This window comes from Chiloscyllium punctatum, chromosome 36 (genome assembly GCF_047496795.1).
Source record: "Chiloscyllium punctatum isolate Juve2018m chromosome 36, sChiPun1.3, whole genome shotgun sequence".
NCBI lineage: Eukaryota > Metazoa > Chordata > Chondrichthyes > Orectolobiformes > Hemiscylliidae > Chiloscyllium > Chiloscyllium punctatum.
The window spans coordinates 30,488,798-30,513,308 of NC_092774.1; the positions used below are offsets into that span (position 1 = coordinate 30,488,798).

A 24,511-nucleotide genomic window follows, 5' to 3' on the forward strand; every position below is an offset into this window, starting at 1 on the left:
GTGTGGGAAATCATGTCTCACAAACTTGACTGAGTTTTTTGAGGAAGGAACAAAGAGGATTCAGGAAGGCAGAGCAGTAATGTGATCTATATGGACATCAGTAAGGCGTTTGACAAGGTTCCCCATGGGAGACTGATTAGCAAGGTTAGATCTCAAGGAATACAGAGAGAACTAGCCATTTGGATACAGAACTGGCTCAAAGATAGAAGACAGAGGGTAGTGGTGGAGGGTTGTTTTTCAGACTGGAGGCCTGTGACCAGTGGAGTGCCACAAGGATCGGTGCTGGGTCCACTACTTTTTGTCATTTACATAAATGATTTAGATGCGAGCATAAGAGGTACAATTAGAGGGAGAGGCTGAACAGGCTGGGGCTGTTTTCTCTAGAGTGTCAGAGACTGAGGGGTGACCTTATAAAGGTTTACAAAATTATGAGGGGCATGGACAAGATAAATAGACAAAGTTTTTTCCCTTGGGTTGGGGAGTCCAGAACTAGAGGGCATAGGTTTAGGGTGAGAGGAGAAGGATATAAAAGAGACCTAAGGGGCAATGTTTTCACACAGAGCGTGGTACGTGTATGCAATGAGCTGCCAGAAGAAGTGGTAGAGGCTGGTACGAATGCAACATTTAAGAGGCATTTGAATGGGTATATGAATAGGAAAGGTTTGGAGCGATGTGGGCCAGGTGTTGAGGGGTGGGACTAGATTCGGTTGGGATATCTGGTCGGACCGAAGGGTCTGTTTCCATGCTGTACACTTCTGACTCTATGCTTGTTCAGCAAAAGCCGCGCATGCTCTGTCTGCAGAAACAGTGCAAACCCTTCTTCAAATGGACCAATGAGAAGCCAGACAAGGAGCCTGGTCCTCCTGCCAATCACAGCTCCCCAATTGTCTGAATGCAGAAGATGGACCATCAGGTTTTGATGCTGCTGCTCCTCTCCAAATGAAGATCGAGCTTCACCTCAGACTGCAACTTCCTTCCTCTATCCGTCATCTGTGAGTACAGCACTGTCTTTACCATTTCATTTATTCATTCTGGGGTTAAATTGTTGACTTGCAACGACTGAATCCAGGGAGGGGACAGAGTTGGGAAACGTTGGTCCAGGTCTGTGTCTCAATTGACAAACGCACAGCAAATGCAGTCCCACAGTGTAAAGTGATAACCTCTTATGAAAAAATAACTGTCGAAAGGAGGTGCGTTGTTTAAATGGTGATATATTGGGATGTGGAGAAAGTGAGGACTGCAGATCCTGGAGATCAGAGTCGAAAAGTGTGGCACTGGAAAAGCACAGGAGGTCAGACAGCATCCGAGAAGCAGGAGAATCAACGTTTCAGGCATGAGCCCTTTATCAGGAATGATGTGTGGATGTAAAAAGTGGCGTCAGCATCCTTCCACACCAGTCACTGCCAGTTGTCAGACGGATGCAGCAAGCAATCAGCAAGGCAAGAGGTATATTAGCAAGAGGAATTGATTTCAGAAGTAGGGATGTCTTCTTGCAATTAGGGGGTCATTGAATATATTCAAGGCTGAGTTCAGCTGATTTTAGAACAACCATGAAGTGGATGTTTATGGGGGAAGGCAAGTAAAATGATTTTAAGACCAGTACAGAACAGTTAGAGTCATACAGCACAGAACAGACCCTTCAACCCAACTAGTCCATGCTGACTATATTCAAATCTAAACCACTCCCACCTGCCTGTGTTCAGCCCATATCCCCCTGAACCTTTCCTATTCATGTACTTATCCAAATGTCTTTTAAATGTTGCTACTCAACCTGCATCCACCATTTCCTCTGGACATTCATTCCACACAAACCACTGTTTTTAAAAAAAAAGGTGCTCCTCATGTGTTTTTTAAATCTTTCTCCTCTCACCTTAATTTGCAGCCTAATCTTGAAACGACACATGCCGTTCACCTTATCTATGCCCCTTATGGTTTTGTAAACCTCTATAAAGAGAACAAAGAACCTTACAGCACAGGAACAGGCCCTTCAGCCCTCCAAGGCTATGCTGATCGAGATACTCTATCTAAATCTGCCGCCTATTTTCTAAGGATCTGTATCCCTCTGCTCCTTGCCCATTCATGTATCTGTCTAGATACATCTTAAAGGACGCTATCAATCCCACCCCTACTGCCTCCGCTGGCGATGCATTCGAGGCGCCCACCACCCTCTGTGTAACTTTCCATGTATATCTCCCTCAAACCTTTACCCCCTCACTTTGAACTCATAACCCTGAGTAATTAAGAATTCTTCCTATCCACCCGTTTACACACCTCATGGTTTTTCGGCCTCAATCAGGACCCCCCCCCCCCCCAACCTCCTTATTTCCAAAGATAATAATCCTAATCTACTCAACCTCTCCTCATAGCTAGCGCTCTCCATAAAAGGCAACATCCTGGTGAACCTCCTCTGCACTCTCTCCAAAAGTATCCACTTCCAGTCGCCAGATTTCCAAAAGGATTTGTACGCAGTATTCCAAATGCCGCCGAACCAAAATCTTATATAACTTTAACATGACCTGCCAACTCTTTTATTCAATCCGTCTGATGATGGAACGCGTGTTGTATGCTGCCTTGACCTCTACTGACATGCGTTGCCACCTTCAGAGAACAATAGACCTGAACACCCAGACCTCTCTGTACATCAATTTCCCCCAGGACCTTTCCATTTACTGTATAGTTCGCTCTTGAATTGCATCTTCCAAAATACATCACCTCGCATTTGTCTGGATTGAACTCCATCTGCCATTTCTCTTCCCAACTCTCCAATCTATATTCTGCTGTATCGTCTGACTATTTGATATTCCATCAATCTGAATGTCATCTGCAAACTTGCTAATGAAGCACCCAATACCTTCACCTTTCAACCTCCTGTGCTCCAGTGAAAAAGGTCCCAGCCTACCCTTCAATAGGTGTGAAGTCTGTCTGGGTCCCAATGTCGAGGTAAAAACCGAGTCAGCCTGACATTTTAGATAGAAAAGCTCTGCATTTAAATTACGTTCTTGAGAAAGTTACTGAAAACAGGTTCTGGGATTAACATACCAAAGAACAGAACTCCATTCTAAAAGATGGAAGATTTAATCTAAATTGTTTAATGTATCACATCTCCATGAACTGGACTCTGTTGGCTATAAATAGTCTAATCATGATCTTATTCTCCACAACCACCTGAAGCAGCAGCAGCACTTCAGAGCGCCAGAGATCCGGGTTCAATTTTTCCAGAGTCTGTCCCCTCACTGGATTCACTCCCATTCCTTTCAGTTGCTCCAAGTCAACAACTGAACCTCAGAATGAAGTGTAAATGGAAATGGGGGTGAGAAAAGAGAGTGCCGTACTCTCAGATGTTGGACAGAGGAAAGAAGTTGCAGTCTGAGGTCAAGCTCAATCTTCATTCAGAGAGAGGAGGAACAGGAGCTTCAGAACCTCATGGTCCAGCTTCCACATTCACCAATAGGGGAGCTCCGAATGGCAGGAGGACAATTCTCCCTCCGGTCCTCCAGTGCTCCTTATTTGTCCATCAAACGTAGGTCTCACCCCTTTTCTGCCGACAGCGAGGAACACGCCCAATGTTTTGGTGACACCGGCAAACATGTGCCTGCTTGTTGACACTGAGGAGTGTACACAATATGCACTGTAGCAATGCTGGTGTTATTGACAGATCTTAAATGTCCAAATTCCTATGGGAGAACAAAAAGGGGAGAGCCATATTTTTTTTCCATGTGGCTCAATATTTGATTGCTTTTGCATTTGTCTGGCTGCTCAATGTTTTTATGTCTTTTCCTCAATATGCTCTGTAGCAATGCTGGTGTTATTGACAGATTTTAAGTTTCCAAATGCCTATCGGCTAACAAAAACGGTACAGCCATAATTTTTTTCTCCCCCATGTGGCTCGATATTTGATTGTTTTTGCATTTGTGTGGCTGCTCAATGTTAAAGTCTTTTCCTCAGTGTTGGGGTGAGATTCACAACTAGAAGGCATAGGTTTAGGGTGAGACCACAAAGATACCTGAGGGGCAACATTTCCATGCAGAGGGTGGTGCGTATATGGAATGAGCTGCCAGAGGAAGTAGTGGAAGCTGATATAATTACGGCATTTTAAAGGTATCTGGCTGGGTATATGAATAGGAAGAGTTTAGAGGGATATGAGTCAAGTGCTGGCAAATGGGACTAGATTAAGTTAGGATATCTGGTTGACATGGACAGGTTGGACCAAATGGGTCTGTTTCTGTACTGTACATCTCTATGACTCTAAATAATAAAAAGTCTACTTTTCCAAATAACAAACTATATCCATGTTAACAAGGCTTAGTGCACCACATACTTTATTAACCATTCTCAACAGGTCCTGCCCCTTCAATGACTGAGGAACATATACATGCTGGTGCATAATCTCCTTCACTAGTATTTACACACTACCCTCAGCAATTGCACAAATAACAGCAAAGAGCAAACAGCACAAGGATTAAACAAACAGTGAGGGGTAAACAGCACAAGGATTAAACAAACAGTGAGGGGGTAAACAGCACAAGGATTAAACAAACAGTGAGGGGTAAACAGCACAAGTCCCAGTAAAAGCAGATGTAAAGTGAGTGTAAAATGTCACTATGACAGGACAGGCCCCACATTCCTTCCCCTCCGTCCCCCCCCCCCAACCTGCCTCACCTTTCACCTCCCGGGCCCAGTACCTTCCAGGTGGCCCCAGAGTTGACACAGGGGCCGCCCCACGACCAGTAGAACTCCACCACCCAGGCGGCCGACGGGTTCCCAAACAGGCCCTTAACCCCATCCGCCTCCAGAATGGTCACCGGCTCCTGCCTGCTGTACAGCCGGGCGGTGTGGCCGTGACACAGCAGCTGCACCAGGAAGGCGGCGGTGCCCAGTGACGGGTGTCTGCCCCGGGCCGAACGGCGCCATTTTCCTAACGGCCGCCGCTCGAGCGACTTCTCCTCCCAACCGCCTTCACTCCCGTGTGACGTCAGCTCGGGGGGATGGGCGGGGCCGAGGGAATCACCGTCACCAAGTAACAGCCACCTCGCGCGACAACTGCTCATTCACAAAAACAAACTCTCCTGTCTCGCTCTGCAGCTGCAGGGGGGACACTGCCACGTTCCGAGGAGCCCTGTCTACATTGGGAAAGCTCACGGCTCAATTTAAACAGATATTTCTACATAATAAGGGAACGGCATCATATCTAAAAGGGGGGCAATCTGCATTTTAAAGTGACGTGGACATTTTAACGGCCTATTTTTGCAAATAAACAGATTTAAATGGACAAGATTATATTTCAAAAGGGATGTGGGCACATTCAAAGGGATATCTTAATATGTAAAGTGACGCAGTTATATCTAAGTGAATCTACATTTCGAAGAAACGTTGCCCTATTTTTAAGCAGAAGTACCCCTTTAAGAGATATACTGATATCTAAATGGGTAAATATACATTATCGAGGAGCAAGATTGCGCTGTGAGGAACATAACACATTTAAAGGGTGAGTTACATGTAAAGGGGCATTTTTATATTTAAAAAGATACATTGAAATCTGAAACATCTTGTTCATAAGTAGAAGTACATGGTAACATTAGGGAAGCATGACCGTATTGGAAATAGTACAGCCATTTTTAAAAAGGGGGTTGTAGTGGCCGTGAAATGGTTTAATTTTTAAGAAAATAAGCAAGTTATTACGATTTGGAATGGTCTTGAAGGGGTGATGGAACCAGCAACCATGGAGAAAGTTAAAATTCACACAACACCAGGTTATAATCCAAATACGGAGAAAGAGGATGGATATGGAAGAGATACTCTTCGGAGGGCCAGAGTAAAATAGATGGGCTGAATGGCCTGCTTCCATGTTATTGGGATTCTATGACTCCCCCCGACAAAGGAACATTTTATCTGCATCTATCCTGTCAAGCCCCTTTCAGAATTCTACTGGTTTCAATAAGATCACTTCTGGTTCAGAGAGGTATACAGCACAGAAACACACCCTTCGGTCCAATTCATCCATGCCGATCAGGATTCCCAAACTAAACTAGTCCCACTTGCCTGTGTTTGGCCCATATCCCTCTAAACTTTTCTATGCATGTACTCATCCAAATTCCACATGCAAACCACCCTCTGTCAAAACGTTGCCCCTCAGGTTCCTTTTAAATCTCTCTCCTCTCACTTTTGAAGAAATATGCCCCCTAGTCTTGAGCTCCCCTACGCTAAGGAAGAGCCCTTTGGTGTTCACCTTACCTCCACGCCTCATGATTTTATCAATCTCAATGATGTCACCCCTCAACCTCCTGTGCTCCAGTGAATGAAGTCCCAACCTCTTCTTATAACTCAAACCCTCCAATCCTGGCAACATCCTGGTAAATCTTTACCAAACCCTCTCTAATAGAATTCTTCCTCTTACAGGATCACCAGAACCATACTCTGTACTCTACAAGTGGCCTCACCAACATCCTGTACAACCTCAACATGATTAGATTATATTAGATTACTTACAGTGTGGAAACAGGCCCTTCGGCCCAACAAGTCCACACCGACCCGCCGGATGTCCCAATCCCTCTACTCAATGGTGTGAACAATGAAGACAAGTTTGATAAATGCCTTCTTGACCACCCTGTCTAGCAGCGATGCAACTTTCAAAGAACTATGTACCTGAACCCCATCATGTCTCTCTTTTACAGCACGACACAGGGCCCTACCATTAACCGTACAAGTCCTGCCCTTCCTTGTTTTAGCAAAATGCAAGCCCTCACTTTTAATAGCTCACTCATACACACGCTTTCTCTCAGACACCCACATATACACATCCCCAACACTCTCACAGGCTTATACTCCATCACACTCTCACTTTACCAAGCATGCACACACACACTTACACACATGCATTCACACATCACTTTTTGGGCAAACTTATATTGGCAAAATTATGTTTGCAGATACATTCTACTTTGCTCAAAAAGTGCACAAACTGCAGGCAGTCAATCCATGTATTATTTTATAAATTCCTACTTTGGAACTAGAACCAGTCTGATTCAAGATTGGGATACTGTCAGACTTGAACCTCACACTTTTAATGCATTGTCTGGGCTGAGATGTCACTTTTTAAAATAAAAAACCTTAAGTCATCTCGAGAACGTGAATTAATAGTAGTTCTGGGATTTACAGATTAATGAACTGAAACCTGCAACTCAGTCTAAAAGGTGAAAGACTTAACAGCAATCTTGGTTTGTTCAATATATCCTATCAGTTGCATGACACTGTGATCTTTTGCGATAAAATCTGTGTCTTATGATTCTGCTCCACAGTTACCTGCTGAAGGAGCAGTGCTCCGAAAGCTAGTGCTTTCCAAATAAACCTGTTGGACTATAAACTGGTGTTGTGTGATTTTTAACTTTATCCAGCCCAGTCCAACATTGGCTCCTCCACATAATTTCTTGCGAACACAGCCCACACCTCCTGATGCTGCCAAGAAATCTTACAACGCCGATGAAATGACACTCTCTGCACTCCTGAAAAATTGACAATTTCTCACGATACTGGCTGCTCATTCACGACTCCATCTGATACGTGACATTGGAAGCTTAGTGCAGGAGGCTGAAAGAAATGAGCAGCTTTAAAACAAAAAACCCTTGGCGCTCAAAGCTTTCAATGAGAGTCTGAGCCCGGCAGTAAGTTCAGGTAACCCTTTATTGCGACCCAACTTTGTTACAACTTCAGATCTCCTCAGCAAAAAGGCAGAGATAAAGTTGCTTGTTGAACAGCTCAAAATCAAAGCGCACACATTTCGCCCCACCACTTTCTTTACTATTGATCAGCACTGAGATGTCCCTTTCTAATTGGGTCCTTGGTACAGCCTTAACCCAGAGGAAGTGTTGCCTCACTCGGCAATTTCAACCTGTACCCTGTATAGCGCCATCTGCTGCAGTGGGATTCAAACCCGGGAGCACCTGGAACTGGGTCGATAGTCCAGTCGATAATGACACTCAGCCGTTGCTCCTTCAAACACCCTGCGATGGTAGGTGAATGCGCTGGTGCCTCTGGAGGTGGGAGGAGCGGGTGAAGTCCTTCCCGCATTCGGGGCAGCTGAACGGCCTCTCCCCCGTGTGGACCCGCCAGTGGGTCAGCAGGGCGGAGGAATTACTGAAGGCCTTCCTGCACTCGGGGCAGCTGAAGGGCCTCTCCCCCGTGTGAATCCGCTGGTGCTTCAGTAGGTTTGAGGAATTGCTGAAGGCCTTCCTGCACTCGGGACAGCTGAAAGGCCTCTCCCCCGTGTGGACCCGCCGGTGCCTCAGCAGGTTGGGGGAATTGCTAAAGGCCTTCCCACATTCGGGGCAGCTGAAGGGCCTCTCCCCAGTGTGGATCCGCTGGTGGGTCAGCAGAGAAGAGGAATTGTTGAAGGCCTTCCCGCACTCGGGGCAGCTGAAGGGCCTCTCCCCACTGTGGGTCCGCTGGTGGGTCAGTAGGGAAGAGGAGTCGCTGAAAGCCTTCCCACAATCTGGGCAGCTGAAGGGTCTCTCCCCCGTGTGGACCTGCTGGTGCCTCAGCAGGTTCGGGGAATTGCTGAAGGCCTTCCCACACTCGGGGCAGCTGAAGGGCCTCTCCCCTGTGTGGGTCCGCCGGTGGGTCAGCAGGTTGGAGGCCTGGGTAAATCTCTTCCCACACTCAGGGCAGGAGAACGGCCTCTCCCCTGCGTGGGCCCGCAGGTGCCTCAGCAGGTGGGAGGCCTGGGTAAATCTCTTTCCGCAGTTGGGGCAGCTGAAGGGCCTTTCCCCCAAGTGGGACCGCTGGTGCCTCAGCAGGTCGGAACAATTACTGAAGGCCTTCCCGCACTCTGGGCAGGGGAATGGCCTCTCCCCAGTGTGGGTCCGCTGGTGCCTCAGCAGGGCGGAGGTCTGGGCAAAGCCCTTCCCGCACTCAGGGCAGGAGAATGGCCTGTCCCCTGTGTGGATGTGCTGATGAATCTGCAGGGCAGACGGGAAATGGAAGCCATTCCCGCCATCACTGCACTTGCACCGTTTCTCCACGGGGCGGGATTCCTCGGGTTTCTCCATGGCCGAAGCTTCAGCTGCACACTAATAAGTTTCCAGCCCCTCCCTGCTGTCAATTCCTGCTGCTACATGCCCCACACTCAATGCGCTACAATGGTAGGGTCTCTCATCCAGTCCCACTGATGCTGAAAACGTACTCAAACAGGAACCAAAACGCTTTGCTCCTTCTCACAGACTCAGTTGAAAATTCTTTCCGGTCCCGATGGATTAAGTCATTGACGTCAATCTGAGGACTGCAGACGCTGGAGGATCAGTGTTGAAATGTGTGGTACTGGAAATGGCCAACAGGTCAGGCAGCATCCGAATAGCAGGAGAGTCAACGTTTCGGGCATAAGAACTTCATGCGTTGATTTTGAAACTTCTATCTTCAAATCTTCAAATACACTGTTTAAAAAGAGATTGCAAAAGTCATCACTGTCAGTGCAGGGTAGAATTCAGAACAAGCAATTCTACCTTCTGTGGAATATTCTTGTTTCTCCACAAAATTGAAAGCACAATCCCACTCTCTCTCCCCCTCTGTTCTCACTCCAATCTAAATAATTCTCCTGAAGGTGCTGATTCAGGATCTTACAGGGGCAGATGAGCAAAAAACATCAAGACTGACATCTCTCTGAATTTTGGATAATTCCACCTGAAAGTTAATATCTTTCACAACACTGGGATATTGCTAAGAGTGAGCAGGTCTGCTTTTGGGAAGCAAAAAAAAGTGTCAATTTAGGGTGAACCTGCAATGCAGCTTCTTGAGGAAGAACCAGACACAAAATGGTTAACGACCCAAGAAAGTTGGAAGCAAAATGAGACGTCAAGGCATTAATACCGATACACTTCAGTCAAACTCTTCTGCTCCCAAACAGGGCAAAACATCCTCTGAAAGTCCAGTTATCACAGCCACACTTCTGCTTTCACTGAAGACGATTAGAGTCACACAGCACAGACACAGACCCTTGGGCCCAACCTGTCCGAGCTGACCAGATTTCCTAAATTAATCTAGTCACATTTGTTATCACTTAGCCCCTATATGGGCTGGGTGCTGGGACTAAATTGGGTTGGCAATCTGGTCGGCAAGGACGAGTTAGATCGAAGGGTCTGTTTCCGTGCTGTACATCTCTATGATTTGCCACCACTTGGCCCCTCTCCATCTGAACCCTTTGTATTCATCCGCCCATCCAGATGCCTTTTAACTGTAGGAATTGTACCAGCCCCCACCACTTCCTCTGGCAGCTCATTCCATATACGCATCACCCTCTTCATGAAAAAGTTGCCCCTGAGGTCTCTTTTACATCTCCCCACTGCCGTCACCCTGAACCTATGACCTTACAGTTCGGGACTCCCCCATCCCAAGGGAAAGATCTTGTCTATTTACCCTATCCATGCTCCTCATGATTTTATAAAAGTCTATAATGTCACCTCTCAGGCTCTGGTGTGATGGGGAAAACAGCCCCACGCTATCCTTCCGTCCCTCCTCACCCGGGTAATTAAGACACATACCTGAGGTTGCCAAGCCTGCTCCCTCCCTGGATTCACTCCAACTGCCACAAGTGAATAGATTTCCCCCCTCCCCTCCCAGGACAAAGAGTTGCCCAAAGAGAGGGAGTTTCACTCAAACTGACAGGACCACTTCCGCGTTGTGACGCCATCAATGCGTCGAGGGTGGGGGAGGGGGAGGGAGAAGGGGCGAAACAAAAGGGGCAGGGCGAGGTGAGGTGCACAGTTGCAGGAATCCCTTTCCTTCACAGAATCCCCACAGCGTGGAAGCAGGCCACTCAGCCCAACGAGTCCAAACCAACCCTCGAAGGGTAACCCACCCACACCCATTCCCCTACACCTCTTGCTCTACTCACTGACTATCACACCTAACCTGCACATGTGGGCGGCACGGTGGCAAAGTGGTTAGCACTGCTGCCTCACAGCGCCGGAGACCCGGGTTCATATCCCGCCTCAGGCGACTGACTGTGTGGAGTTTGCACGTTCTGCCCGTGTCTGCGTGGGTTTCCTCCGGGTGCTTCGGTTTCCTCCCACAGTACAAAGATGTGCAAGTCAGGTGAATTGGCCATGCTAAATTGCCCGTAGTGTTAGGTAAGGGGTAGATATAGATGTAGGGGTATGGGTGGGTTACGCTTCGGCGGGGCGGTGTGGACTTGTTGGGCCGAAGGGCCTGTTTCCACACTGTAAGTAATCTAATCCCTGGGCACTATGGATAATTGAGCATAGGCAATCCCCCCTAACCTGGACAAAGTTAAAAATCATAACACCAAATTATAGTCCAACAGGTTTATTTAGAAGCACTAGCTTTTGGAGCGCTGTTCCTTCATCAGGTGATTGTGGAGAATAAGATCATAATACATAGAATTTATAGAAAAAGATGACAGTGTCCTGCCACTGAAATGATACATTGAACAAACCTGGGTTTTTAAGCCTTTCATCTTTACAAATGGGTTGCAGGTTTCATTAATATGCAAATCCCAGAAATCCCTGGAAGGCACCTTCTCCATATAACTTAAATTTTGATAACAAAAAGTGACATTTCAGCTCAGCTCTGCAAATATACATTCACTCCCGTGGACTTGTGTGTGTGCGCGCATGAGAGAGAAAATGTCTATTTCCATCCTGTACATCTTTGTCTATTTCTGTTGGTGTAAATATTGTTGTAAATCATAGCTGGGTTCTCATAGATAGATGTAAGAGAGAGAGAATTCCTCAAGTATGACAGTCTCAGAATCCTAGGAGACCCCCATTTCTGGTTTACTTCCGAATGAACAAACATTAAACAAGAGCACCTATTTGTTTCAAATTTGGATTCATTTTTCTTGTGTGATTCCCTGCTATGATTACACTGTGTGTCTGGATGGTTGACAGGCTGGGATATGTGGGTTGGGGCTTGATTGGCTGAATGCTTTATTGTTCCAGAATGTGACAAAAAAAAGTTGGGGGGGGGCAAAGCTTCAGCAGAAATCCAGCAGAGCTGACAACAGACCGACATCTTACTCTGTAGGAACAGGGAGATCAACAGAGGACAGAGAAATCAGGACCTGAAATCCGAGCTGACACCAGACTACCCTGTGATCAGTGCTTTGATTAGCAGCACCAACCTTATACCTTTACCTCGCTTCCCCTATGACCAAACCCTCGATATTCAGGATCCAATCTTTGTCATCCTGAAGCCATGTTTCTGTAAGGAGTCTCAGATCATAATTATTCTCTTCAACGTATGCAGTCAACTCATTTACTTTTGTTACAATGCAGCACACATTCAGATACCATTTCTGGTTTCAATTTTTGTAATCTTTAGAATCCAATTTTGATTGCTGGCATATTTACACTCCTTGTCCCTTTCTATCATTCTCTGAAGTTCATTTCCCACATCACTACATTGCTCACTGGCCTTGGTTTGGATTGTTCATGCTAAATTGCCCAGAAAGTCGAGGTTAGGTGGGTTAGCCATGGGAGATGCAGGTTTGTAGTTTCATAGTAATACAAACAGGAGTAGGCCATTTGGCCCATCTAGCCTGCTGCACCATTCATTAAGATCATGGCTGATCTATCTATTGTCTCAGCTCCTCCTCCCTGCATTGTCCCAACTACCCTTAATTCCCCTACCATGCAAAAACCACCTCCAACTGTGTCTTGAATATACTTAATGAAGCTGCCTCTACTGATTCCTTGGACACAGAACTCCACAGATTCACTATTCTCCAGGAAAAACAGTTCTTCTTCATCTCTGTCCTGAATCTACTCCTCCTAATCTTGAGGCCTGGTTTCATTCACCAGCGGAAATGACTCAATAGGTAGAGCTTCATCCCCACAGTGCATTGAATTCCCACTTTCCACCAAAATCCCGGATGTACTCACAAATGCAGGATTTCATTGTTACTTCTTCTGCTCCCATTAAGGGCAAAACATCTTTGAAAGCTGCTCTGAAACTCCAGCCTCCATAATCACACTTCTGCTTTCACCGAAGGAGATTAGAGTCATACAGCACGGAAACAGACCCTTTGGTCCAACTTGTCTGGCCAAACAGATATCCTAAATTAATCTAGTCCAATTTGCCTGCATGTGGCCCACATCTCTCTAAACCCTTCCTATTCATGTACCCATTCAGATGCCTTTAAAAATTCCGACTCATCTCAAACGTATGCCTTCTAGTTTTGGACTCTCCTACCTTGGGGAAAAGACCTTGGATATTCACCCTATCCATGCCCCTTATGAACGTCTATAAGGTCACCCCTCAGCCTCCAATGCTCTCGGGAAAATATCCCCAGCCATTTGAGCCTTTCCCTGTCACTCAAACAGCAGACTTGTAAATCTTTTCCGACCCCTTTCAAAGTTTCACAATGTCTTTCCTATAAAAAGGGAGACCAGAAATGAATACAGTTTTCCAAACGTGGACTAACCAATGTCCTACACAGCCACAACATGACCTCCCAACTCCTATATTCAATGCACTGACCAATAAAGGAAAGCATACCAAATGCCTTCTTCACTATCCTGTCTACCGGTGACTCCGCTTTCAAGGAACTATGAACCTGCACTCTAAGGTCTCTTTGTTCTGCAATATCCCCCTTTACCGTGTCAGTCCTGCCTGGATTGCTTAACCAAAATGCAAACCACACACTTCTCGGATTTAAACTCCATCTACCACACTTTGGCCAATCAGCCCACCTGATCAGTTCTAATTTATAGTGAACTCTCTTTCCATGCTTATTCCTTAGAAGTTGAAAATCTCTATCCCACACACTCTCCCTCCATTCTCAGTTTGCTGAACCTAATCCCTGCTGTACCTCATCCTGAAGGATGCAGTTGATGCTGGTTAATAGGCCCACAAGCAGGGGTGTCCTAACTGAAACGTAATGAATACTGAATGGCCTGGAAAGAGTGGAAGTTGGGAAGGTGTCTCCATTGACTGGAGACACTAGGACTAGTGGGCACAGCCTCAGAGTAAAGGGAAGACCTTTTAGAATTGAGGTAAGGAGAAACCTCTTCAGCCAGAAAGCGGTGAATCTATGGAATTCACTGCCACAGACGGCTGTGGAGGCCAGGTCACTGAGGACATTTAAGACTGAGATAGAGACATTCTTGAGCATCAAGATGATGGAGGGTTATGGAGACAAAGTGGGAGAATGTGGTTGAGAAACCTATCAGCCATGATCGAATGGCAGAGCAGACCTTGAATGGCCAATTTCTGCTCCGATGAATTATGTTCTCCTGCCGTCCTGGACAGAGGGGGCAAGAATTGGAAGCAGGAGTAGGCCATCTGTTTGTTCAAGCCTGCACCAGCATTCAACGAATTATAACTGGATATGAATCTACCGACATCTAGGTCCAACCTAGAGGGCATCGGTTTTGGGTGATAGGGAAAAGATATATTTCAGACTGAAGAGACAACCCATTCACACAGAGGGTGGTGTGTATATGGAATGGGCTGCTGGAGGAAGTGGTGGAGGCTGGTACAATTACAACATTTAAAAGGCATCTGGATGGGGACATGATTAAGGAGGATTTTGAAGGATGTGGATCAAATACTGGCGAATGGGTCATTAGATTACGTTCGGATATCTGAACAGCCTGGACTGAAGGGTTTGGTTCTGTGCTCTGCAACTCCGTGACTCTATTACTACGTAGTCGGAACCAATTTCACAACACCCGAAATAATCTATTCACCCCTTATAGCCTGTCCTGTAACTGTACCTGCATCCACGACTTCCTCTAGACATTCATTCCACACACAAACCACTCTGTGTAAAAAGAAAAATAGAGTCCCTCATGTCTCTTTTGAATCTTTCTCCTCTCACCTTGAAAGTTCGCACCCTAATCTTGAAACCGCCACCGAGGGAAATGACACCCACCATTAACGTCATCCATATCCTTTATCAACCTCAATAAGGTCACCCTCTCAACCCCCCATGGTCAAGTGAAAAAGTCCCAGTCTCTCCACCTAAATGTAGGCAGATTCATATCCTGTTATGATGTGTTCAATGCTGGTGCAGGCTCAAAAGACCAAATAGCCTACCCCTGCTCCCAATTTTCTCACTCTGTGTCCAGGACAGCAAGTGACTGAAGACAGAGGAGCAGAAATTATGCCATTCAGCCCATCAGGTCTATTCATACCATTCAATAGTGTCTGATAAGTTTCTCAACCCCATTCTCCCACTTTCTTCCCGTAGCCCTCGATCCCCTTGATACTCAAGGACCTATCTGTCTCAGTCTTAAATATCCTCAGTGACCTGGCCTCTGCAGCCTTCTGCGGCATTAAATTCCATAGATTCACCGCTCTCTGGCTGAAGTACTTTCTCCTTATCTCTGTTCTAAAAGGCTTTCCCTTTACCCTTAGGCTGTGTCCTCAGGTACTATTCCCTCCCACCAATGGAAACATCTTTCCAATGTCCACTGTGTCCAATTGGATGTCACTTGAGTGTGAGCCTGTTAATCAGCATGAACCAGACCATTCAGGATGAGGTACAGCAAAGTGAAAATAGTGAAAATGGCAGCAGAGTGTTTGGAACTGAGGTGAGGTGGAGGAAAGGGAAATGAGGAGACTGTTGAAGTCCACATTGATGCCCTGGGGTTGAAGTGTTCTGAGGCGGAAGATGAGCCGTTCTTCCTCCAAGCGTCCAGGGGTGGGAGGTGTCGGGGGTGGGAGGTGTCGGGGGTGGGAGGGGGGAGTTGAAATGTTGGGCCACAGGGCGGTGTAGTTGATGGGTGCAGGTGTCCCAGAGATGTCCCCAAAAGCACTCTGCTAGGAGGCATCCAGTCTCCCCAATGTAGAGGAGACTGCATCGGGAGCAACGGATACAATAAATGATATTGGTGGATATGCAGGTAAAACTTTGATGAATGTGGAAGGCTCCTTTAGGGCCTTGGATGGAGGCGAGGGTGCAGGTTTTTCAATTCCTGCAGTGGCAGGGGAAGGTGCCAGGATGGGAGGGTGGGTTGTAGGGAGGTGTGGACCTGACCAGGTAGTCACGGAGGGAACGGTCTTTGCGGAAGGTGGAAAAGGGATGGGGAGGAAAATATATCCCTGGTGGGGTCTTTTTGGCGGAAATGTCGGCAGATGATTTGGTTTATGTGAAGGTTGATAGGGTGGAAGGTGAGCACCAGGGGCGTTCTGTCCTTGTTACGGTGAGAGGTGTGGGGTCTGAGGGCAGATGTGCGGGATGTGGACGAGATGCGTTGGAGGGCATCTTTAACCATGTGGGAAGGGAAATTGTGGTCTCTAAGAACGAGGCCATCTGGTGTGTTCTGTGGTGGAAATAGTCCTTCTGGGAGCAGATACAGCAGAGGAATTGGGAATACGGGATGGCATTTTTGCAGGAGGTAGAGTGGGAAGAGGTGTAATCCAGGTAGCTGTGGGAGTCGGTGGGTTTGTAAAAAAATGTCGGTGTCAAGTCAGTCGTCATTAATGGAGATGGAGAGGTCCAGGAAGGGGAGGAAGGTGTCAGAGATGATCCAAGTAAATTTAAGGTCAGGGTGGAATGTGTTCGTGAAGTTGATGAATTGCTCAACTTACTCGTGGGAGCACGAGGTGGCGCCAATGCAGTCAATGTCATCCTGATGCCTTTTAAATGTTACAATTGTACCAGCCATCACCACTTTCTCTGGCAGCTCATTCTTTGCACGCACCCTCACCCTAAAACTATGACCCATCCAGGGAAAAGACCTGGTCTATTTACCCTATCATGCCCCTCCTGATTTTATAAAAGTTTGTCGGGTCACCCCTCAGCCTCTGGCGCTCGAGAGAAAACAGCCCCAGCCTATTCAGCTCAAACCCTGACAACATCCTTGTCAATCTTTTCTGAACCCTTTCAAGTTTCACAACATCCTTCCTCCAGCAGAGAGACCAGAACTGCACACAACATTCCAAAAGTGGCCTAACCAATGTCTGGTGCAGCTACAACATAACTTCCCAACTCTTATAATTAGAGGATTGGGAAAGTTTTCAAAACCCACAAAAAAGAATGGAGAGACAAACAGATCTTTTGAGGGTCAGCTTGGAACATCAGGGCGGGGTGATGGGAATGAGGGAAGGAAGCTGACTGTGCTGGAGCAAAGGCGTAGGAAGAAAAGAGGACGCAAAACTGGCTTGAAGCTGCAATGAGGAAAATTGCATGTGCTGTACTTACACCTGTTGCAGTTAGTGGTGGGAATCGGGTTCATTTTAAAGATCAAAACAGAAAACTATCTACCCCTCCGCCTTCCCAACATCGATTCTTCAGTTCCTCCTCACCCGGAAAATTAAGACACAGACCAGAGTTTGCGGAGTCTGCTCCCTCCCTGGATTCACTCCAGTTGCTACAAGTGAACAATTTCGCCTCCTTCCATCTCTGCCTCCCTCCCAGGATGAAGAGTTGTCCAGATGGAGGGAGATTCACTTTGACAGGTCGACTTCCGCGTTGTGACGTCAATAAAGGAACCAGGGGCGGGGCAAGGAAAAGTGACGGCAAAGGGGGCAGGGTAAGACCGACAGCAAGCCCCCGCGCTGCGCATGCGCTGCGGCTGAAGGGGCGGAGAACACACTTTCCATAGCCCCCTCTCTTCAGAGAATCTCCAATGTGGAAGCAGGCCACGAGGCCTCACCGACTCTCTCACGGGTCACCCACCCACACCTATTGCTATACATTTAACCCTGAGTAATACACCTGATGCCGAATTTAGCATAGCCAATCCACCCTAACCTGCACATCCTTGGGCACTATGGGTAATTTAGCATGACCAATCCACCCTAACCTGCACATCCTTGGGCACTATGGGTAATTTAGCATGACCAATCCACCCTAACCTGCACATCCTTCGGCACTATGGGTAATTTAGCATGACCAATCCACCCTAACCTGCACATCCTTGGGCACTATGGGTAATTTAGCATGACCAATCCACCCTAACCTGCACATCCTTGGGCACTATGGGTAATTTAGCATGACCGTTCCACCCTAACCTGCACATCCCTGGGCACTATGGGTAATTTAGCATAGCCAATCCACTTTAACCTGGATTTAAAATCACACAACTCTAGGTTGTAGAACAACAGGCTTCTTTGGAAAATGTAACTTTGAGTGATTTGCGTTCAATTCCCGCTTCGAGCAATTGTCTGTGTGGTGTTTGCACATTCTCCCCGTGTCTGAACGGGTTTCCTCCGACAGTTCAAAGATGTGCAGGTTAGGTGAATTGGCCATGCTAAATTGCCCCGTAGTAGGTGCATTAGTCAGGGGTGAATGTAGGGGAATGGGTCTGGGTGGGTTGCTCTTCGGAGCGTTGGTGTGGACTTTTTGGGCTGAAGGGCCCGTTTCCACACTGTCGGGAATAATTATATAAAATGCCACCAATCCATTCGAGTGCCCGACATTAGTCTTAATTGGGTAGTAGAAATCTGCAATAAGTATAATTGCTCGCTTCAGGACATCCAGACTTGAGTTAATTTAGCATACAGGACACATTGGGCAACTATTAAAGACTCCGTTGGATTTCCCCTGGGTTGTGGACTCATGCAGAGACACAAACAACTTGCTTTGAAAACAGTGTTCGATTTGCAAATGAAACGGCTGACAGATATTGAGAGCTTGCACAGTTGGTTAAGCAGCTATGTGTCATAGCCAGGATTTGTGAGGCTCAACTCCCTAATTTGGACTGTTCTGGAAAGTGTGTGCTTCGCTAGCCTTGGAAGGAAGGAAGGAATAAACAAAAGCTGACAAACTGAGATATGAAGCAAGTTGGAAAATGTTACAGAGAGACACACACACACAGGTAGAAGTTTGCAGAAAAGTTAACACTTCAATCTGGTTTCAATGCACATTAGCCTGGGTATGGTACTGATATCACAGGGGCCTCAAAAAGGGTAATCCCTCAATACTCAAACCAAAATGTGGGTGACCCCTACTGGACTGGTTTGTGTTCATTCTTTGCTGCTGCCTATTTCAGTTGATTATGTACATTATTGTTAACACTCAAACCTGGTGGCACCCAGATTTTTGGAAAGCAGCTAGGAAAAGATCTGAAGCGTGTTTAATTTGTAAACAAACAAGATGCATACTCTAAGAGGGATGCCCTGGGTTTGTTAACCACCTCCTTGCCTGGTCGGCCTTTTTTAATTGTCTACAACTTGCTTATATAGAATCACCTCGTATACATTGTCATGAATATTGTCTAATAAGAGTAGATGAATCAAAACCATCCCAATGATGAAACAGCTGACACTGTATGTTGGACAAGTGGGAAATATTTGCATCAGTTAACCAAAGCACTTCAAAGTTTACAGTCACGGGTATATCAAATCAAAGACTTAGGACCAGGGCATTTTGGAGCCTGCTTCCTTGGGCAGAGAATTCCGCAGATAAACTACTCTCTGGGAAAAGCAGCAGCCCTCACTTCCTCCTCCTCATCTCTGTCCTAAACCTACTCCCCCAAAGCTCAAGGCCTAGTCTCAGCCACCAGCAGAAATGACTGGATAAGGTAGGGCTTCATCCTTGAAGTGCAACGAATTCCCACTTTCCCCCAAAATCCCAGATGTACTCACTTAGTTGCTTGCTGTCTCACAAACAAAAGATTTCATTGTAACTTCTTCCGGTCCCAGTAAGGGCAAAACATCTTTGAAAGCTGCTCTGAAAGTCCAGTCTTCACAACCACACTTCTGCATTCACCGAATACAGTAAGAGTCATACACCACACAAACAGATCCTTCCACCCACCTCGTCGATGCCAACCATACATCCAAAATCAATCTATTCCATTTGCCAGCATGTGGCCCATATTCCTCAAAACCCTTCCTAGTCATGTACCCATCCAGATGCCTTTTAAATGTTGTAATTATACCAGCCTCCACCACTTCCTGTCAGCTCGTTCCAGACATGCAAAACCCTGAGAGAAAAAGTGGCCCCTCAGGTCCCTTTTAAATCTTTGCCCTCTCAGCTCAAACCTCTGCCTTCTAGTTTTGGACTCCCCTACCCGGAGGAAAAGACCTTGGCTATTCAACCTATTCATGCCCCTTATAAACTTCTATAATGTCACCCCTCAGCCTCTGACACTACAGGGAAAAAAGCCCCAACCTATTCAGCCTCTCCCTCTCGCTCAAACCTTCCAACTCTGACACCAGCCTTATAAACCTTTTCCAAACCCTTTCAAGTTTCACAACATCCTTCCATAGGATGGAGACCAGAATTACACACAATATTCCAAAAGTGGCCTAACCAATGTCCTGCGCAGCCACAATATGACCTCCCAACTCCTTCACTCAATGCTCTGACCAATAGAGAAAAGCATACCAAACATTATCTTCACTATCCTGTCTGCCTGCAACTCCACTTACAAGGAGCTATGAACCTGCACTCCAAGCTCTCTTTCTTCTGCAGTGTAAGTCCTGTGTAAGTCCTGCCTGCATTGCTTGACCAAAATGCAACACATCACATTTCTCCAAGTTCAACTCTCTCTGCCCCTCCTCGGCCCATCAGCACATCCAATCAATTCTAAGTTATAGTGAACTTTCTTTCCTCTCTTATTCCTTAGAGGCTGAAGATCTCCATCCCACACACTCTCCCTCCATTTTCAATTTGCTGAACCTAATCCCTGCTGTACCTCATCCTGAAGGGTCTGATTCATGCTGATTAACAGGGCCACACTCAGGGGAGATCTAACTGAAACATACAGAAGACTGAACAGCCTGGACAGAGTGGATGTTGGGTAGATGTTTCCATTAGTAGGAGAAACTAAGACCCGAGGGCACAGCTTTAGAGTAAAGGGAAGACTTTTTAGAATGGAGATAAGGAGAAACTTCTTCAGTCAGAGTGGCGAATGTATGGAATTCATTGGCACAGAAGACTGCAGAGGCCAGGTCACTGAGGACAATTAGACTGAGATAGCTAGGTTCTTGAGTATCGAGGGGGACAGGGAGAAAGCAGCAGAATGGTGCTCAGAAATTGATCAACTACGATTGAATGGTAAGAGCAGACCCGATGGGCTGAATAGCCCACTTTCTGCTCTTATGTCTGTGGTCTCTTGCTGTCCAGGACAAAGCATGAGAATTGGGAGCAGGAGTCGGCCATTTGGTCTTTCAAGCCTGCACCAGCATTGAACAGATCACAAATGGATATGGATCTCCCTACATCTAGGTGCAGAGGCTGGGACTTTTTTCACTGGAGCATTGGAGGTTGAGAGGTGTCCTTCGAGAGGTTTAAAAAATCATGAGGAATATAGGTGAGGTGAACGGCAGGTGTCATTTCAAGATGAGGGCGCAAACTTTTAAAGTGAGAGTAGAACGATTCTAAAGACATGAGGAGCACTTTTTTTCTTAAAATAAAAAGAGAGTGGTTTGTGTGTGGAATGAATGTCTAGAGGAAGTGGTGGATGCAGGTACAGTTACAGTGTTTAAAGTACATTTTGATAAGTACGTGAATAAGAATGGTTCAGAGGGAAATGGGCCAAACACAGGCAGGTGGGATGAGTTTAGTCAGTCAGCATGGACTCGTTGGACTGAAGGGTGTGTTTCTATGTTGTACAACTGTTACTGCTCTGTACTTAAAACTATTTTCTTGCCTTCCCCAATAACCATCCACTTCTTTGTTGTTCAAAAATCATGTGAACTCAGCCTTGAATATATTCAATGACCCCCTAACTGCAGGGAGACATCCCCACTTCTAAATTCAATTCCTCTTGATAATATAACACTTGCCTTGCTGATTGCTTGCTGCACCTGTCTGACTGGCGTAGGAGGACGCTGAGGCCCCTTTGTACGTCCACACATCATTCCTAATGAAGGGCTCGTGCTCAAAACGTCAACTAACCTGCTGCTTGGCTGCTGCCTGACCTGCTGAGTTTTTTGGTGCCACACATTGCAACTCTGATCTCCAGCATTTGCAGTCCTCACTTTCTTCACTTCCCAATATACCACCATTTAAACAATACACCTCATTTCTGCTTTTTTTTCCCCACAGTAAAGACTATAACTTCACCCTGTGGTACTGCATTTGCCAAATGTTTGAGGCACAGACCGGGACCAGCTTTTCCAGAGTCTGTCCTCTTTCTGGATTCACTCCCTTTTTCAGTTGCTGCAAGTCAACAATTGGATCCCAGCATGAAAATAAAAGAAATAGAAAAGGGAGTGAGAGAAGAGTATGCTGTTGGACAGAGGAAGGAAATTACAGTCTTGGATGAATCTCAGTCTTCATTCAGAGAAAGAGCAGCAGCAGCAGCAGCTTCAGAGGTTCATGGGTCAAGATTAGAAAAGCACAGCAGGTCAGGCAGCATCCGAGGAGCAGGAAAATCGACGTCTCAGATTCAGACAATAGGGCTGTTCTGAATGGTAGGAGGACCAGGCTCCTCCTCCTGGTGTTCCAGTGCTCCTCATTGGGCTGGCAAATGAAATTCATGCACCATTTTTACAGACATAGAAGGATGTGCAGTTTTTTTTTGCAGACACCGGCGGACCATGCGTAGCGCTTGCTGACACCGAGGGGCACGTGCAGTAGGCTTTGTAGGTATGCTGGTGTAACTGACAGATTCAACTGGCCAAATGCCAATAGGAGGAAAAAAAGGTAGAGCCACAATTTTGTTTCACCTCCCCACCCCGGCTCTACATAACCGCACATGCTCCTCGCTATTCTCCTTACCCTCACCCCTCATGATTTTTCAAATCTCAATAAGGTCATTCCTCAACCTCCTCCACTCCAGTGATAAAGTCCCAGCCACTCCCTCTAACTCAAACCCTCCAGTCCTGGCAATGTCCAAGTAAATCTATACCGAACCATCTCTAATAGTATTCCTCCTATGACAGGGCGACCAGAACTGTACCCAGTACTCCAAAAAAATAGATTCACCAACATCCTGTACAACCTCAACATAGAACAAACAAAATTTACAACCCAGGAACAGGCCCTTCAGCCCTTCAAGCCTAAGCCGATCCAAATCCCGTCTAAACCTATCGCGCAATTCCTGAATCTATATCCCTCTGCTCTCCACCTACTCATGCATCTGTCCAGATGCACTTTTTTTTTAAAAAAGATATTTTTATTGAAAATTTAACATGTTTTTACAAGTTTACAAATAAAAAAAACACAAGTACAAACATTAATATACAATTAAATCTTAAATAATAGCCAAAACCTGTCAAAGAAAAAGAAAAAGACAAAACTCAACTAACTACTAATCTAACCCATAACTAACCAGAGTGTATGATCAAATAAATTACATCATTCAAGAGAAAACAAGGATAATATAGTAATTAAGTCGTGAAGTACATGCTTGGAATGAGTGAACATCAAGTCATAATAAAACCCGTATTCATGCGGGATTCCTCTCCCAAGGGGCCCCGGACCAGCCTGAACCGTTACCTCAACTAGATGAAAGTCCTTGATAGAATGGCCAAAATATCTGTATCTATGAAATTCAAAAGGGGCTGCTATATGTTATAGAATAATTCAGTTTTTTGTTGCACCATATTTGTAAGGAAGTCAAGGGGAATATATTCCATGATTAATCTATGCCAATTTGGAAGTCCTGGAAGGCCCTCAGCCACCCAGTTTATTAAGATATTTTTCCTTGCACAGAAGGAGAAAATGGAAAATAATTTGCTCCCATGCACATCCAAAGAAGGTAAGCTCGAGAAGCCCAGAAGAGGAGATACTGGATCTACTGTAATTTACGTTGCCAAGATGTCTGTCAGGGCGTTTACTACTTTGGTCCAGTATTTGAGGATCTTATGGCATGTCCACAAGCGGTGTGTAAGAGTGCCCACTTCTGTTTTACATTTGGGACATATTGCAGATTCTCCTGCCCTAAAGTTTGCCAATCGTTCTGGTACCATATGGGCCCTATGAAGTATCTTTACCTGAATGGCCTGGGTTCTGTTACAAATGGAGATTTTTTTTGGCATTTTCCCAGATGTCATTCCACTGTTCTGTAGAAATTTCCAGCCCCAAATTCTGATACCATGTTCTAAGCAGACGGTCCATATCTTCCGACATTTCATCACGTAATAAATGATAAAGAGTGCTGACCGAGGGTACACCCATTGGCCACAACACTCTACGTTCTCTATCTGATTTATAGAGACTATCTAATAGCGTAGCCTTCTTCTGTATGACGTCTCGAACTTGGAAGTATCGAAAGAGGTCTCCATGAGGTAATCCAAATTTCTGATGCAGCTATTCAAAAGACATCAGGACCCCTCCTCAAACCAGATCCCCTAAACAGGAGATACCCCTGGATCTCCAGGATTTGAATATGGCATCTGTAAGCTCCGGTTGAAAACCCCATGCCCCCACTATAGGAGTATAGGGGGATGTTTTATGTGAATTACCCTCGTTTTGCCACAGTATATTCCAAGCTTTAATTGTGTTTCGTACTGTAGGGTTTCTACAGTGGTTCGTGATGATTTTCATCTTATCTAAAAATAAGAGGTTAATAAGAGGGCACTGTACTTGAGAAGCCTCGACGTCCATCTAGATTGATTGCAGATCAGACGAGACCCAATTGGCTATGTAGCTGAACAAGGA

At 46.0% G+C, this 24,511-nt stretch overlaps 1 protein-coding gene across 1 annotated transcript in view; it reads right to left on the reverse strand.

The window, feature by feature from the left end:
- LOC140460054 (uncharacterized) overlaps nt 1-24,511 on the reverse strand; it is a 137,724-nt gene that overhangs the window by 106,374 nt on the left and 6,839 nt on the right. Inside the window, exons 2-3 of the mRNA XM_072554460.1 lie at nt 7,995-9,422; nt 4,683-4,850 (exon numbers count right to left, since the gene is read on the reverse strand). Coding sequence (XP_072410561.1) covers nt 4,683-4,850; nt 7,995-9,041 — 1,215 coding nt within the window. The 5' untranslated portion in view covers nt 9,042-9,422. The remainder of the gene's footprint in view (nt 1-4,682; nt 4,851-7,994; nt 9,423-24,511) is intronic.